Here is a 17,854-nt window from a genome sequence, read left to right on the forward strand (position 1 = left end):
GCAGTAAATATAATATTTTCGGAACCCGCTAAAAAAAAATTTTCAGTTTGGAGTTTGGATTTATTAAATAATTTTGTTATGCACAATTTCTAACAATATCCAGCGAGTGTATATAAAGTCCTTGCAATATCTTATATTGTTCACATTTATTTTTAATATTTTAATTTAGCGCGAATCTATCATGTTTGTCGGATACCAAGACATGGCTGCCAGATATGTCGAAATCTTTCACCTTTGCTCTTATTTATTCATTTTAAAGTCTTGATATTTACTTTTCGCCTATTATGGAGTTTGAATTTAATGTTAACTATTTACTTAATGGATTGATAACGAAATTAGACCACAAAGTGACACCATATAGGAAAAATGCAAACGGGTAATAAAACGATGTTGTTGGCAACCACCTGCTACTTTATTAAAATTAATGTTTTAAATCAAATTCGGTAAATTATTTATTTTGCCACTCAACATGACATACCAAAACATTAGTATTAGTCTGACATATTGAAGCAAATGAATTCTGCAGATTAACGTATTTATCAACGTATTTTCACTTATGCCTTTTGGTTGCATTTAAGGAAAATAACATAGGCCCATTTTTCTGTTGTTTTCATACTGAATTCTCCTTCAAATTAAAGATTCATGGTGTCATTATGTAAAATTACATTGTTTCTCAAACATCAAATTGTTATTCTGTTACAAATCTTGGGTAATTTGGATCAAAATGACAAGTGTAAATCCGCATATTTATAGTCCAATACCTTGTTGGTTTGTCCCTAGTTGATATGTCGCTTAGTTAATCTATCTTTTAGTCAATCCAGCCAATAATACGAGGCATGTGAAACCTAAAATGCTCCCGAAGAAACAAATTCATACCACTTTTCATTTTGTCAGCCCTGTTATAAGACAGTTGAAACCAGAAACACTCCTGAAGTAGTGAAGAGACATAAATTCATACATATACCGTCTTTCATTTTGTCAGCCCTGTTATATTATTCTTATTATTTTACACTGTGGTAAAAATTGTCTTGATATAGGGTTTTAATTTTCCTATCTTGGAAAAAAACTACATTGTATGATTCGATTGTATTTATCATCCAAGCTTGCGTTTGTTTTCCTAGACTGGTGTGGTTCTCAATTGCATTTGCAAAGTATATTATTTTAATGCTATTTTTAAACTCCTGATTTTACATACAAACTGGATAATACAAACTGGATAATACAACCATTAATGGAACGTATTACATTTGTACCCTCCAATATGTCCTAGTGTCATGGTCCAAGTTATCTTTGGATGGAATTGTTTGTCATTAGTGAGGCTGATAACGTCATTTTCATAAATTTTGGGTGCCATGGGGCTGTTTTGGCCATCCTTATCCTAGGTATGATTCAACTTTATTTAATTATTGAAGCTAGTAAATGTTTTTCTGAGGCTTGCTTGTTCTCATAAAAAAATCCATTACAGTACAGACGAAGTTCACTCGCTCGAACTCCGATGGCTCGAACACCCAGGATTTCTCGAACACAATTCAAAGTACCAACAAAATTTTCCCCTATACAATCAATATAAATAACCTTGGATTTCTTGAACTTCGATTTCCTGAACACTCAAACTGACTTGTCAGTCCATTCGAAAATAAATCGTAGAGTCTACAGAATAACCCTCACTGACTAGTCAATCATTTTGTCAGCTTGGGTAATAAAAGGTGTGAAAAACTGAAACCCTATCAATCAGTGTCATTTAAGTTAATTACATGTGAAATTTAAGTCATCACTAATTAGGTAGTTTTGATCTTAACATAGTATACTGATTGAAGTTCGAGAGTGTTCCAAAGTCAGCATGATGAAAGCATCAAAGAAAATCAGATGAAAACTAGTTATTGGCTAAGGAACTCGAACTATGAACATTTTTAAAAGCACACACAGCATTTTTAATGTTCACAAGTCAGCATAATCTTCCGAAAGCAAATGAAAAAGATCCAAGAAATAACAAAACTTTGTAGGAAGTAAGAAATTTCTAACGATAAAGTCAAATTCGGACCGGCAATGAAAAAAATTTTGGAATTCTACGAACTTCAATTTCTCAAACTTACGATAACTTTTCAGTGGTCCCTTGGAGTTCTAGCTACCGAGGTTTGACTGTATATGAAAACTGAATTTCTATTTAAAGCATAAGTAAGGTGGACCCAATTTAGTCTGATGCTGCGTGATTAAACACTTATTTAGCTCACCTGACCCAAGGCCAAGTGAGCTTTTACCATCACTTTGCATCCAATGTAATCCGTTGTTGTTGTTTACAATTTTCAAAATTCTTCTCCTCTATCACTACTTGACCAATTAGAACCAAACTTTGTTTGAATGTGCCTTGGGGAACTTTGCATAGAACTGTTGTGGGGATTTTTGATCCATGGAAAAACATGGCCACTGTTACTAAAAAATTGAACATAGAGGTCAGACAGAAGTTTTTCACACATTGTATCTCTAGAACTGTAAGGTTTAGCCAAAATCTGCCTTGGCAAAAGAGTTCAGCATGATGAGATCTATCTGTGGTCAAATTTTTAATCTGTTAAGTCCTGTTATTTCTTCCAAATATATTCTTCCCTGACACTACTAGGCCAATTAGAACCAAACTAGGTATGAATGTTCCTTATGGTGATTTGCATAGATCTGGTTTGGGGATTTTTGATCTGTCAAAAAACTGGACCACTGTTACTAAAATTAGAACATAAAGGTCAGGAACATTTATCTCTGAAACTGTTAGGTGTAGCCAAATTCTTTCAATTGCGGAAATGATCCTAAGGATAAGTCGTACAAATGTTTGCATATGGGTAAAAGATGTCGGACGACTCCTTTTTACAATTATTGCCCATGAAAGGCAAAAAATGATTTTTCTTTTCTTTTTTTTTTTTTTTTTTTTACAGCTTTTAGCAAATATCTTCAAAATTGTGATAGATTGCCCTTTCGATATGTCCTACCTAAGTCTTCTTTTGAGTCAAAAACTCCTTGTTAGAGTTATTGCCCTTGAAATGCAAAGATTTTCATTTGGAACCAAATTTTATGTTTAGTCAGACCCACGAAAACCGTGAAAATTGGTATCCCACAAACAATAATACTCCCACAGTAATTGTTTCATGTTGTAATTGATCATTGTAGTTTTTAAAAAAATTCTACATGTAATTAGAAATTAGTTAGATGTAGAAGTGAATGCAGTTATTAGTATCCTTTCATTTGTGAATAAAGAAGGAACAATGAACCTTACTGCATTGTGTTTACAAGTATAATTTTGCTAACTTCATAAGTAACAATCAAACATAACACCTAAATCAAAGACCTAAGAGAAAATTATATAGAAAATTTTGATGTAAACATATTCATATTATCTGTCATAGATCATGTATGAAATAAAAAAAAATAGAATGCAGGTTTCAATGAAAAAATCATGGTTAAAAAAATTATCCTTTTGTCCAGGAAATATTGTGTGAAAATGTCTCTTCCTTCTTATTTGTTATGCCTTTATATTTTCACATGCTAAAATTTATTTTCAGATTCTTTGATCTACATTTTTGCCCATGCAACATTTTCATGTTTTATATACATACATGTATTTTATAGGCTTTTTTTTCATTGCTGTATTTACAGCTGTATGCTTCTTATTAGAATGAAATGGTATAAATATATTTCAGATATGACTATCTTACATTACGGAAACAGCTGTATCAGGTTATTGATTGTATGGGAGAAGCATCAGCAAAGGTAAAACTGCACAAAATTCAAAGTAGAAATTGTGATATTTACCATTATTAGTGGTTTCTGAATTGATGTATTTACAAGTACAACTGTATTACATCTTACTTAAAAAAAACCAGTCAGCAATTGTAGCAATGATTGGTATCAAAGAAAACCACATTTACATCCAGGTGGGGTTGTTGTCTCTTTGACATATACACCATACCTATTTTCATTATATTGGTATGCAACATAAAGTTCTTCAGCAGCAATACAAGAAAGGAATAGAATGTAGAATTTGAAAACATTCCTAGTTTTAATTGAGTGGCATTTAATGTCATAAGTGATGTTTGAAAAAGTTTCGTGCACCAAATTGTTGATAAAAATTCAACCAAAAAAATCATTGTACTACATGAAAAAAATGCAGTATTTATTGAGTCTCCTACCTCTTTGCTGGAAAAGATTAATGATTCTGTAGACCAACTACTTGCATAATACATTTCCATTTTAACAGGCACAAGGTTTACATGGACCAATCACTTTGGCCAGAAAACTGGAACTATCTGACCATATTTTGTATGTCATGAAAGATGCAGAAGCTAACAAGTAATTATTCAATCAGTATTCATTTAAAAAAAAGAAATTTCTGCAACTTAATTGAGATTAATTGCTTAATTGAGCAAACAGTAGAAAAAAACAATAGAAAAGTATAGAGGGAACTATATTTTGGAAATGCTTCTATCTGAAGTCATTGTCTTCTTTAAATATGGTAAAAAAAATGAATCCCAAAGAAAAAAGTATTTTCAGACTTGTTTTAATAATGCTTTATATGTATATAAGGGTTTCCTATTGCTATGGATGTTGTATTAACATATAAGAACAGTTTTTTTTATAATCTTCATGAGAATTAAAATTATCATGCTTGCAATGAAGGTGAAGTAAAAATAGGTGGGACTTAGAAATTGCTTTTGACGTAAAGAACATTGTAAATACATAAAGTATTGAATGCTCCTTTGTATGAATTTCGCAGTTTTAACTTTCACACTTGACAAGTTGTTTCTATTGACCCTTTGACATCACAAGACCAAGGTTTTACATATGCAGACCATACAAGCCTTTTATTATCTAGAACAAATCCATTTACATACAAAATAGTAGTATAAAGAAATAAAATGGTACTATAAAAGCGTATATTTAATTCTAATTCTTGATTTACTTTAGAAATTAATTCACTAATATCAAATAAAATTTTGACAGTGGAAAGGGTGCAAGTGTTGGAATCCTGAAAGTTGGATATAAAAGATTGTTTGTGTACAATGCCTTAGGACACCAACATGAAATGGAGCCACTGTGTGTGTTAGATTTCTACGTTCATGAATCAAGACAGAGAATGGGACTTGGTAGAAAATTGTTTGACTTCTTTTTACAGGTATTTTTTATACTATCAAAAAGCAAGTACACTATATGAATTTTTTACACTTTAAAGGGAATCAAGGTGTAGCAATATCAAAAGCCATGTTTTACATTCATAAGTCTCCTTGATGGCTATGCCAATGGAATGGTCAGACATTCACCAGGAAAACTAAAAAAAAAGACAGGTAGGAGTTTTTTGACATTTTTTATACAGATATTGAGTAACTTTCCATTTGTTTATTTGTGAAGAGTGCAGACCTAATTTTTTCTGCTTTTTCAAACCAGAAATTCTTTTTTTTTCCTTTTATCAATTTTGCTGATTTCTGCTTCCCTATCATTCATCATAAAGAGAGCTTTTAAAGTATTATTTTTGAAATGCTTTATTTCTTTTCAGGATATGAATGTGAATCCAAGGCATTTAGCTATTGACAAACCATCATTTAAGTTCAGTAGTTTTCTACATAAACACTATAACTTAGTAGCAAAAATTCCACAAGTGAATAATTTTGTGATATTTGAAGGATTTTTCAATAACCGAACTGATATTCAGAACAAAAGAAACGGAAAACCTCCAACACATCCCTCACATTTACGATGTAAGTTGAAGTAACCAAAATGCCAATTTCAGTAATCATAAATCTTTCAGAATTGAATTTCTAAGAATAACAGACTTAAGAACAATTTCAGATCTCTAGTACGAAATCATATATTTAATTCAATTCAAATAGTTGATGCTGGATGACAAACTACCACAATCACAGCCACAACTCTATATAAAAAAAAACTTTTGATAGGACAGAAAGTGAACCATACTTGAAAAACCTGAAAAGTAACAGCAAAAAATATGTTTACATTAATGCTGTTTCAAAGCAATTAACTACCAATGTGTACTTTCTGATTTTTCAAAACAGCAAAGACAAGAATGAAAATAGAAAATTCTTAAGTCATGTCGAAATATATGCCAATCATCTTTGTTCAGGGAGTTTGCAATACGAGTTTTAGATACATTTCTGTTTTTGAACCATGCTTAAAATAGTATTAAATGTTCATTTTGCACAGCTGTTATATTGGGATATATATAATTATTTCGATGAGAAATAACAGTTTCAGTTAAAACTTGGATATTTTAAGGAATTAGTTGATGTGGTGATGAGGAAAACAATGTAATTCCTAAAAAAGCATGATAAAAGTATTTTGTAAATTTAAAAAAAAAATAAAAATGGCAATATAAGTACTGTAAATCAACTGATTTTCATGAGTGAATTATTTTTTTCTTATTCCATGAGCAAGAAAAAAATTGTGGAAACAAATCGCTGCTATTGACTCTCTTTATAATAGAATACACTATTGAGAGAGTGACTAGATTATACCACGTGGATTAAACAGTCACAAAAATAAAATTGACATTCTGAATCACAAGAATAAATATCCAGGAAAATAAATTGGTTTAGAGTTATACTTCTACATGTATGTATTATCTGTTTTAAGATAACTACAGACAAGGTGAAAAGACTCCTGATAATGATGTGATAGTAAGGAGAAATCAAGGTGTTCATTCTGCTCATACATGGAATACTAGAGATCATCCTCCTTCTGGGAGGTTCTCGAAAGCCAGTAATAATTCACATCCTTCACGGAATGATGATGTAAGTATGTCAGTATGTCAGAACTATTTACCTGTATAACAAGAAATACTCAAAAATATTAAAGAGTTTTTTTTTACATTTGCCATTGTAGGAATATGATAAATTTGCTGATGGGTTGATAGTGTCTTTGTTTCAGGATTTCAGTTGACAATTCAATAACATTCTTTGTAAATAATGATTTTTATGGGACATTTTCTGTTTTGTGGTCTGATAAATGCTGTATGGCCTTTCTTATCCTGGTACTGGAACATAAGATGCCTGATACTTGTTTCATATATTTTCTTTTATAATTTAATTTTGTTAAAAAATTATTGAGTTATACAGGATCATTTGCTTGACGTGAAATTTATAGCAGTGAAAATGACAGACAGGACCCCAAGCCTTATCAAAGGGAGATAATTCTGTTTCCCATTTAATTTTCTTTTTTTTTCTTTTCAAAATCAAATGCGAAAACAAAAGTGACATTCTGTAAAAGTGTTACTGTAAATGAAAGAAGTGATCCTTTCATGTCAACCTAGCTTCAAAATCATTTCCCTATTATGAAGTGTAAAAAATACATATATAGTGTAATACTATCACAGCAAATTGGTTGAATGATTTTGTGATTTGCTTCTTCAAGTAAAAGTTATTTTTGGGATCAGTTTAAGATATGGAAGGAAAAGTATCCTTTGACATGCAATATTGCCTTTGTGTATTTTAGAACTATAATGGAAGGAGCAATAGACCTTCATCGGGGCATGACCCATACAATAATGTACATGAAAGATTAACGTAAGTATTGATGGAAGTTTCAGAATATTTATTGTTTAAAATTTAATGTCAGAGGAATTGAAAAAAAATATTTCAATTAGGTTTTACTTTGTTGTTCAGTAAGTCATTACCGGTACTTATGATTTTAGTTTTGCCTTTATACTATTTATGTACCACTCCAGATAAGAATCATGCAAAATGTGATTCATGGTTGGAAAGCCTACATATTTTTATTTCTGACATTTGTTTAAAATGGTATAGTAAACATAAAGTAACATGTGTTTTTTTTTTCATATACACCTTGTTCTTAGGAGTTAAAAAATATATAGAATGTACTGTAAAAATTCACAATTAAGGGAGCTAACTCTGAAAATGACATTGAAATACAATAGAAACTATTGAATATTTGATGTGAATTATCACCTAAGACCAGGCAGATTTGAGTGAATATTATGCATTTCATTATATATTCCCAAAACGTAACTTAATACCAAAAATGAAAATGTGTTGCCTTTATGGAATGTATCACATATTACAGAATTTGCATGATTCTTACAAAGACTGCTACTTATTAAGTATTTTTTTTAATGAAGAAGGAAGATGGAGTAATTAATAAAACATGAATATTAAGATATCCATAGACAAAATACCATAGGCAAAACTTTCTATGTACAAAACAGTATATTCTGTCAATATGGTTTCTAATTTCAATTTAAAAAAATAGAATAACATAGAGAAAACAACTTTTTTAAAAGACCTATCTTGGTTATTTATATGTTTGCAGTGGTTTTTGATACAGGGTTAGCAAAAAATCAGGGTATTATGAGGTTTATTAGGAATGTGTTGGTTTTCTGGGTTTACTGGGTTATACTGGGCAATATGATTTAATGAGTTTTATCCAACTTGTGATGAATAGAGACCAAATAACTGTAATGATTGTGTATTTAAAAATATGCACAGCTTGTACTTTGTTACAGAAGGCTATAATGGTATTCCCATATTTCAATTATTCTCTCTGACACTTATTCAGAAATAAATTAACCTCACAGGTTTTCCCTTACAAGTAATATTATGCCAACCCTGAATTTGTCTCCAAATACACAAATATTAGAAAATCAAAACAAAATCTCCCCCTACCTGCCCAAAAGTACTTTTTAGCTCACCAGTTGAGCTATTGACATCACTTGGCGTCTGTCATCGTCATTAACAATTTTTAAAAACTCTTCTCCACTGACACTACTTGACCAATTGGAACCAAACTTGGTATGAATGTTTCTTTGGGTATCCTGCATATAACTGATGTGGGGATTTTTGATAAAAAAAAAATGGCCGTTGTTACTAAAAATAGAACATAAGGGTCAGACATTAGTTTTTCGCATATATATATCCAAAACCGTTAGGTTTAGCCAAATTCTGACAGGGTAAAAGTGTTCAACATGATGAGATCTATCTGTGGTCAAATTTTTCATTTTAATCTGTTAAGCCATGTTGGAGTTCTTGCCCTTTTTCAATGTTTTTTGATATTTTTAATGTTATTTCTTTCAAACTTTTTCTTCTCTGACACAGCTTAACCAGTTGGAAGCAAACATGGTATGAATGTCCCTGAGGTATCCTGCATAGAACTGATGTGATGATTTTTTATCTGTAGATAAAACATGGCCACCATTTCTAAAAATAGAACATAGGGCTCAGACAGTAGTTTTTCGCATATATCTTCAAAACATTTAGGTTTAGCCAAATTCTGATATTTGCCCTTGAATGGTGAAGAATGATTGGTATTTTTTTTTTTACAGTTTTCAGGCCAAAATCTTGAAAACTATGATAGAAAGAAAGAAACTTTAAATTGCTGAAATGATCTACTTATGATAGATCCTTCCAAAGTCTTCCAGAGTCAAAATGTTGGACAACTCCTTGTTAAATTTATTGCCCTTGAAAGGCAAAAAATTAACCAGGTGAGCGATTCAGGCTCCTGGGAGCCTCTTGTTTACTAAAATGGTGAAATCACAATTATTTTTGAATGTACATTACTCATTGTACAGAAGACTAAATTTTTGAAAAATGGTAACAAACACACTGGTTTGTATTAATTCAGCTTGTGTGAATTTCATCTTTGAATGGTATTTTTTGTTTCCTGAAGTCATTAACTATTATCCTCTCTCTACATGTATCAATAATGACCGTACTATACATTTAACAATAGTTCAAGCTTAGAAGCAATGTCTGAAATGTCCAGAGGTTCAGTTAATTTGCGTATGAGGTAAAATTGCAAATGAATTGTTAGTGGAAATTTTGATTGTTTCAATGTGGAGCTTTCCTTGAAATGACTCGCTTTGAATACATATATACAATATTACTTTTATTCAACAGATCTTGCTACACATGTCTATTTTCTGGTATTGCATATACATTCCCTCTATCATGGTTTCAAATATGTCAAGGACTGTTACACATTTAACTGCTGTATTAATTTCTGAAGTGAATAAGAATTGTTATTATGATTATTAAGGAAGCTCCTTATTAGTTTTAAATTGACAGATACAATTTGTATTACACGTTTTATGTTGAAACCCTGTTTTAATTTTACTTTTATAGATTTGTTCATGTTGTTGTAATATTAGTGTTGATTTTTTTTAACCTAGTTACAAACTCTGTTGTAGAACTGCTATAAGGGATACAGTTACAAACTCTGTTGTAGAACTGCTATAAGGGATACAGTTACAAACTCTGTTGTAGAACTGCTATAAGGGATACAGTTACAAACTCTGTTATAGAACCGCTATAAGGGATACAGTTACAAACTCTGTTATAGAACAGCTATAAGGGATACAGTTACAAACTCTGTTATAGAACTGCTATAAGGGATACTGTTACAAACTGTTAAAGAACCGCTATAAGGGAATTAAAAAACAACCATAAAAAACAATTGATATTTCTGTATAACTTGCAGTGATTAAATAGTCTTGTTTTGGTTGATCATTGGTTTGAAAGTGATATTTGATATCATTTGAAATGAGATTTTTACACCTTTAAACCATTCATTACTAAAATGTTGGTCACATCATATGTGAAGGAAAAGAATTGCTGTGTTAATAACCTACTGGTAAATGGTGTGTGTTTTATTATTCTAACAGTCCTCGGTTGGATTTGGAGCAAGGCAATGTTGCTGCTGACCGAGCTCTTGGTGCTAGGGCAAACCTTTACAGTCGTCATGGTAACACTCCACCACCTGGGTCAAGGCCATCAAGTAATACTCAGCCATCATGCCCACCAAGTAACACTAAAATTAATAATGAACGTACTCGTAGTAGGAACTATAATCCAGAACCATCTCGACCTGAAAGCCCTCCAATGCTACAGAGGAATGGGCCTTCAGGAAATTACAGGGATATGTTGAATCTACGACAGGATTACCAAGGTCGTCAAGGTCATTTGAAATATGGTAATAATGTTGGAAGGTAAGTAAATCAATCTTTATGCAGAATTCTGTCAAAGATACAAGAAAATTAAGTGTTATGTTATTTCTTAAAAATTGGAGATAAAATATTCAATTTCTATACTCATAACCTGAATCAAATGTTTTGATTTTATTTATGCAATAGTAAGAGTTTCATTGTTTACCCTTTGATAATAAAGGCACTCTTCTATAGAAAGGCAAGTCATCAGATCATAATTTTATCATATACTTATAAATAAAGACTAAATTTTACAGAAAGATAAATCTTGAAATGAAAGTGATTTTCTAATGAAGAACAGGCTGATAAAGGTGCACTTTCAGAATTTATTACATGCTTCTTAGTAATTGTTTGGGAGCTTTATCACACCCTTTTCTGGTAATTTGTTGAAAATTTAAAACTGTTTACAAACATGGACATGGTGGAGGCAACCCTTGTTCATGAAATCAAAGATATTTGACTAAAGTATATGATAATTACATAGTGTTTATCACATCATATGCTTTATCAGCCATTTTTATGTTATCATCCCTCAAGGCTGACGACTCTCTGGACTGATGAAATGACTTCTGGCTGATAAAGCATACGAAGTGAAAAATGTAATAATCTAAATTTCCCAAATGGCCAAATACTGATAAATTAGTGACGTTTGAAAAACTGAATGGAAAATTTAAATAGCATTGCATGTGTTTATTATTTTAGAGGGAAATGTTGCAAATTATAAGTAAAAAGAACAATATTTTACCACATCGGCTGTCTTTTAAAAAAAATACACTGTTATACTTCTTTTATTTGTGACATTGGGGTGGCCTTTGCATGGACATATTTGTTGGTGAATTACAGATACATATCAAATTTTTAAAAAATCAAGCCTTAACCAAAAAATTTTACACTAAGTGTTTTTCAAAAATAAATTTTTTTCACATTTAAATACATGTAACACAGAGATACATGAACAATTTTGAGAAATGGACCATTTTCAAAGTTTTTGTGTTAAAATAGAAATATACCAATCTTATATGAATGTTGTAAATGAGTTGACAAATTTTTTTGGATTCCACTCTTGACTGTAAATCTCATAGGGCTGTTTAAGTTTAGTATTGACATCAGTGTATGTTATACCCCCTACAAGCAAAGAGGGATGCATATAGTAATCATGCTGTCTATCCCTCTGTCCCCAGTGTTCTATTCTGCAACTCCTCTGAAACTACTGATGAAACTTTCACCATTGTGCACCGTATATTTTGTTTTTCCATCTGAATTACTCTGGAGGTTTCCTGTAAGGTTCGTGAGTGGAGAGTGTGGGTATCACATAGCTCACAGTTTTTTTAGTTAATACGTTATCCCTTAACCTATAATGAACTACTTACGTCTATATTTTACAGCTTACCTCATATACAACAAAAACAGTCACCCAGCCCACCAGGAACACAGAATAGCCCGTCATGGAGGGCAAGAACAGATTATAATTGGACTGTAAATGGAGCACTACAGCACTACCAAGGTCTCCCAAATAGGCGTTACACACATACTAGATTGTGGTGATTAGTGCTAAACTATGGAGTCTTTTCACCCTGATTATCTGTTTGTTCTTCATCATTTCACATCAGGTTGTTTCACCCCTGTAAGTGATTTGTTTTGGCAAATGATTTACTTGCAGAGTTTCTGAGTTCAAAAACATTAAACTGATATAAAATATGGCTATTTTTTGGCAGGTGTAAAAAATTTGGCACTTCTAATTTTGGTAGTACAATATACTAATTGGTGCACTGAATACTGAAGAAGAATTTATTGTGAAGTTTTTAGACAGACTGCTTAAATCAGCCAAAATTAGCACCCTCTGAAAAGAATCTCACTATCTGGTATGTGCAATTGAGGAGATTTCTGAAAATGGAAAATAATGAAAGTAAATTCTATGAATACATTATAATACTTTAAAGTAAAAACTAAGAAATCATGAAGGACTTGCTGGTATTTATTTTAACCAGACATTAGAAAGGAATATTATATCTCTTGATTTAATTTTCATTGATAGTTACCAATAACAGAGGTAATACAGCCAAAGACAAAGAAATGAAAACAATTAACATCTTCCTATCAAATTGTTTCAACCCAAATTTTCATATTTTGCAGAGAGGCAAAATGACCTTTGGTGAGTTGTTACCATATGGTTTACACTGTAAACAAGAAACAAGTCAAATTCAAACTAAAACTATGTAATACTGTTGGAATATTGCTTTTTATCTCTTATTAGAAAATGAGAAGACTCCAATAGCTTTGTTAATTAGTAAACTAATGAACAATTTCACTGGTTAGATGAGTAACAAGTATGTTACCTAGTACAAGAACTGAAAAACTGCTTTGTTGTTTTTACCGAAGTATTTTACCATCCATGAGTTCTGAACATGTTGTCAGGGATAATACTTCTTCCAGTTGAAAGTGTACAAAAATTGTTATAAAGTATCGCTTAGCAATAGAAAACCCTAAATGACAAAGTTCAGGTTAAATGTCATTTCTTGATTGCACTGCAGTAAACTTTTAAAGTTTTTACTGTTTCCAATGTAGGCTTCAATGATATGTCAGAAGTCATTATAGACCTCATTATTAGTGATACATTTGTGTGATTACTGATAGTGTTGACTTCAATCATAACTTTTTAAGTGTAAGTGTTTGTAAGAATCAGGCAAAGTGGGAAAAATCAGAAACATGTATGTCAAAACCCCACCAATCTGACAATGTAATATCACTCAAGGATACTTTCTCTATTTGAAAAGAACATTATTTGATCTCTGCATCACTGGCTTTGCTCAGAAATTTTTCAATAGAATGTTAGAAAAATAAGGTTTTTGGCAGAGTTATCTGCCCTTGGAATGTTCATTTTCAGTGCATTTCAATAAAATTATAATTAAATGCACCAACGTGATATGAAAATGCTGTCTTAGCTAAGACTAATAAGATGTTTTTATGTGATATGTTTTGTAGAGATGCATTCAACTAATCTTTGGCTTATTCAAAATTTTTATTATTTGTGTAGAACCCCATATAATTTGCAGTCTTATTAATGGTATGATTATACTATGATGCCTTGTGAATTGTAAGTGTCATGATTTTCATTATCATTTATAGACTGTTTTATTTTGTCACAAATTAGTGCATAGAAGATTGTTTATAAGATCTATAGCAAATGAGGTAGATGTTTGAGGTTGTTGCCATGGAATTTAAGGGTTTTTTTTATATATTTGCTGGATGAGTTTCTAAGCTGTTTTAAGCAATGATTTTTACTGATTTTTGATACAAAATGTCCATTACTTTCCAGTTTATTATGAATACATGTACCTAGTCATAGACATTTTAGGTATTTTACTATATAAAGATAGTAACCAGTATTAGCCCGTTTCATTTTGACTCAGAAATGTTTACAGGATAATATTGAATTAATTTTAAGTGGTTGCCAACCTAAAAATCATCAAAAGGGAAGAGATATGGGAGGAAAAATTGTGTATTTTTATAAAATTATTTCAGGATATTGAAACTTAACAATGATTTCTTATTACCTGCCTTCTGTTGCCTGGAAAAAGTCAATGGAATGCTAGGAGAGATAACTTATTATATGAAAACACTATTTTTTTTCACTAAAAGCTGCATATAAAAAATCATTGTCCACTCCATCAATAAAATTCTTAAAGTTATATTACATAAAAACAAAATATGAGACATTTTTCCAAATGAATCTTTTATTTTTGATTTTGCATGATTCTTATGTTGGTAGTTACTTAATGTAATGAGTGAGTGTAATTAGGAGCAGGTACTCTTAATCTGAGACCTGAAGGTCCATTTTGATCACGAGTTAGAACAATGATAGAGTTACCAAGAGTAAATGTTACTGTCAAAGTATATACACCTATGACAATTTTTTGTGAAACTGGTTGGTTGACCAGATTTTAGTAAATACTGTCCTACTTATATTTTGTTCACAATGATTTACATATTTACAGACCAATCAGAGGTTTTGTCGTGGATTTTGCTTGAAGAACATTATTTGTCTTTTATTGAATACAGTGACATCTGTCTAAACCAAACCTCTTTTTGACTTCAAAATTGTCTGGTTCAGGAAGGGTTTTAAGGTTATTCAGGCAGAATTCAATGTACTTTTTTCAACCAGATAATTCATATTTTCATTCTATTTCATTGCTATTTCATTTTCCTTGAATGAATATCTTATTAGAAATTCATTTTTTTGTTTATATCTATACATTTGCATACAGTGTTAGAAACTTAATTCCATGCATGAAAGGTTTTTCTCAGAATTTCCTGGAAAAGCAGGGATCAAATTTAAATGAAAAAACTTGCTAAATGCAAGTTAATTTTCAATTTTGCTAGTAGAAATTATTTCCACTTGCTTACATTTGCTTGTGGAAATCGATGTTTCAGAAGTTCAGTTAAAAAATAACCCAAGAAGTTAGATTCAGCTTCAGCGAGTGTAAATTGTCAGTACTTGCTAAATTAAGTTACTGGAAAAATTTCTTAAATTCAGTCCTGAAAAGGTAACTAATTTGTGGGTTATCCTCTTAGTATCATAAGCAAAGATCTTTTGTATGTTTTCTTTATTTTTCTTGTGCTTAATTGACCTACTTAAGTGTATTGTTTCATTTATTTTACAAAGTTTAAACTGGTACAATTTACTGTGGTGGTTTATATTTTCAGGAATACATTTTTTTATGGTTCAGAATTAATCATTTATACTGTGTTCAACATTCCATGAAATTAAATTGATTATAAAAAAGTAATTCTTCTTTCCTTTGCTGTTTATATTAGAAATTTTTCAGTCATGCATGCATTATATGACACTGTGTACCAGAAAATTACATCTCTAGTTTTTAGGGTCTAAAAGATAGTATCACCAAAGATATAACTCACCATATCTGGCTGTATACAGATAGTATCACCAGTAACATAACTCACCTAATCTGGCTCACTGAAATACTGAGGTGATTTGTTTGGACCTTCAATATTGGGATAAGCACAATAAATTCATTACTGAACGTTACAGTGTTTGATCCTGTGAGGGGGTTCAAGGTTTTTATGGTCAAATTTTACCCCAGTGATGCACAAAATTAACAAAATTATCAGAAAAAAAGGGGTTGAACCCCCTGGAGGACGTTACTGAAATATCAAAAAACTTATGTAGCTACTGGTATTCAATTGTCAAAATAGTAAATATACCTGATTCTATACCTGTATTATTGATTAGGGATAACCATTTGATTCTGAGGGGGCCTAGCAAACTTTGTGGGGTCATAGTATTTATTTTGGAATTTTTGTAGGTCAGAAAATTTATTTTCAACCACATCAGGGCAAGATTGATTATTTTCATTTCACTTCATGAAGTGTCTGGTCTGAGGTCAGAAAATTTATTTATTTTCTAGGTGTATGCCCACAAACAAATGGTTATTCCCTTAATACATTTATAACTTCTTGTTATTTATCTGTGATATGTTTTTTAAATACTGTGTTCACATTGACAATATATGCTGCTTATAAAACGTGAGCCAAGTTTAATTGAGCTGGTTTGTTTGTGCAACAAAGTGAATGAATTTGAATGTAACCGTAGCATGGTTAAGACAAATGGTTTTGTAAAGGCTTTTAAAGGTTATTTTGTCAATTATTTTTTATTACTTTTTGTTGATTACAACTATGAGTACTGGTTACTTCCATAAAGTGTAGACATTTCAGTCATATTTAACAACTTTTTCCATTTTAAAATTTTACACCCCTCCCTAAAAAAGGAATTTCTATTTTTTGACATGTAAGTACTGTAAGAAAGACATACATGTACAATGTAGATATATGTAGACATTGTCACACACACATTAGTTCGTAAATTGAATTTATATTATGGTGTAGTTAAGAAAATGTTTCCTTTAATTTTGCACAACATAATGTAGATTGATATGTGAACTTTTATGAGGTTCCATTATTATAAAGAAAAAAATTGATTTCCTAGCATTATTGTGTCACAATTAACCTTGACCTTCTCCTTTATGGTACAGGTATATAAATGTTTTATTGTGAGAATTTCATAAACAAGGATTATAATTTCCAATTAGTCAAAGTCATGTGATTTTTATGTGTTCTCAAATTATTACCTTTGTACCTGATAAATGTTATTACATGTCTCATAAAATTGTTTATAATGTACTGAACTTCCAGAAAATAACAAATGACTTAATGTATTTTTGATTTGTATGCACAACATTCTAAGAGCAAGTATACATCACTTAAAAATACCAAAATTAATGTGTACCATGTGAATAATGCCATTTATAAGCCAGTGTTAAATCAATTTATTCTGTATACTTATAATTGTTATAAATAAAAGTCTTTACAATGCAATTTAGTGTCTGTTCCCCCACCCCCCATAGTATGTATTTGCGAAGAATTGGAGCATATTTACTTATTTGTTTATTAGTGTTCATAAACTTTAAATGCATCTAAATATACCAGTCATAAATACAAAGGAACAATGGGGGATATGGCCCCATAACCAATTTTACTGAAAGTTTAAGTACATATCTTATATTACAAAACAAGATCTGGAATATAAAAAAAATTGAGGCACAAAACTGATTCTTTGGATGGAAAATATTTCTCAAACAAATGCATGTGTATTGTAGGGTAATTATAGACACTTTCTGCAAAATTTCATGGTTCAGTGGACTGATTCAGAAACTGTATGGCACTCTGGTATTGCTATTGTTTATGACATACCTGATTGATAAAGCCTATAAAACGTTATACACTAGGATGGATGTTCTGCATTTTAATAAAAACAAAGCTAAATGATAGGCCAAGTCTTAGATATTGATC

General features: G+C 31.0%; 1 protein-coding gene across 2 annotated transcripts; it reads left to right on the forward strand.

Moving 5' to 3' along the window:
- Nucleotides 1-195: 195 nt before the first annotated feature.
- Nucleotides 196-17,380, forward strand: LOC148612483 (uncharacterized). 2 transcript variants are annotated; one of them, XM_088593967.1, is made up of 10 exons: nt 196-376; nt 3,684-3,753; nt 4,241-4,332; nt 4,984-5,155; nt 5,534-5,735; nt 6,628-6,785; nt 7,486-7,556; nt 9,736-9,792; nt 10,667-10,990; nt 12,373-17,380. In XM_088593967.1, exons 1-10 carry the CDS (start codon nt 285-287, stop codon nt 12,530-12,532), a joined length of 1,398 nt encoding a protein of 465 aa, XP_088450093.1. In that variant the 5' UTR covers nt 196-284; the 3' UTR covers nt 12,533-17,380. The 2 variants fall into 2 exon arrangements, with proteins under 2 accessions (XP_088450093.1, XP_088450094.1); XM_088593968.1 differs by lacking the exon at nt 9,736-9,792.
- Nucleotides 17,381-17,854: the final 474 nt, after the last annotated feature.

Source organism: Perna viridis, chromosome 7, assembly GCF_037379345.1.
Source record: "Perna viridis isolate PV_CMFRI_1.1 ecotype Kerala chromosome 7, ASM3737934v1, whole genome shotgun sequence".
Lineage (NCBI taxonomy): Eukaryota > Metazoa > Mollusca > Bivalvia > Mytilida > Mytilidae > Perna > Perna viridis.

Excerpts from the sequence above, each read along its gene's own strand:
- LOC148612483 (XM_088593967.1), top strand. The coding sequence starts at position 285 with ATGGAGTTTGAATTTAATGTTAACTATTTACTTAATGGATTGATAACG. Across the intron at positions 4,333-4,983 it reads AAAGATGCAGAAGCTAACAA|TGGAAAGGGTGCAAGTGTTG; the intron begins GTAATTATTCAA and ends AAATTTTGACAG. Across the intron at positions 10,991-12,372 it reads TATGGTAATAATGTTGGAAG|CTTACCTCATATACAACAAA; the intron begins GTAAGTAAATCA and ends TATATTTTACAG.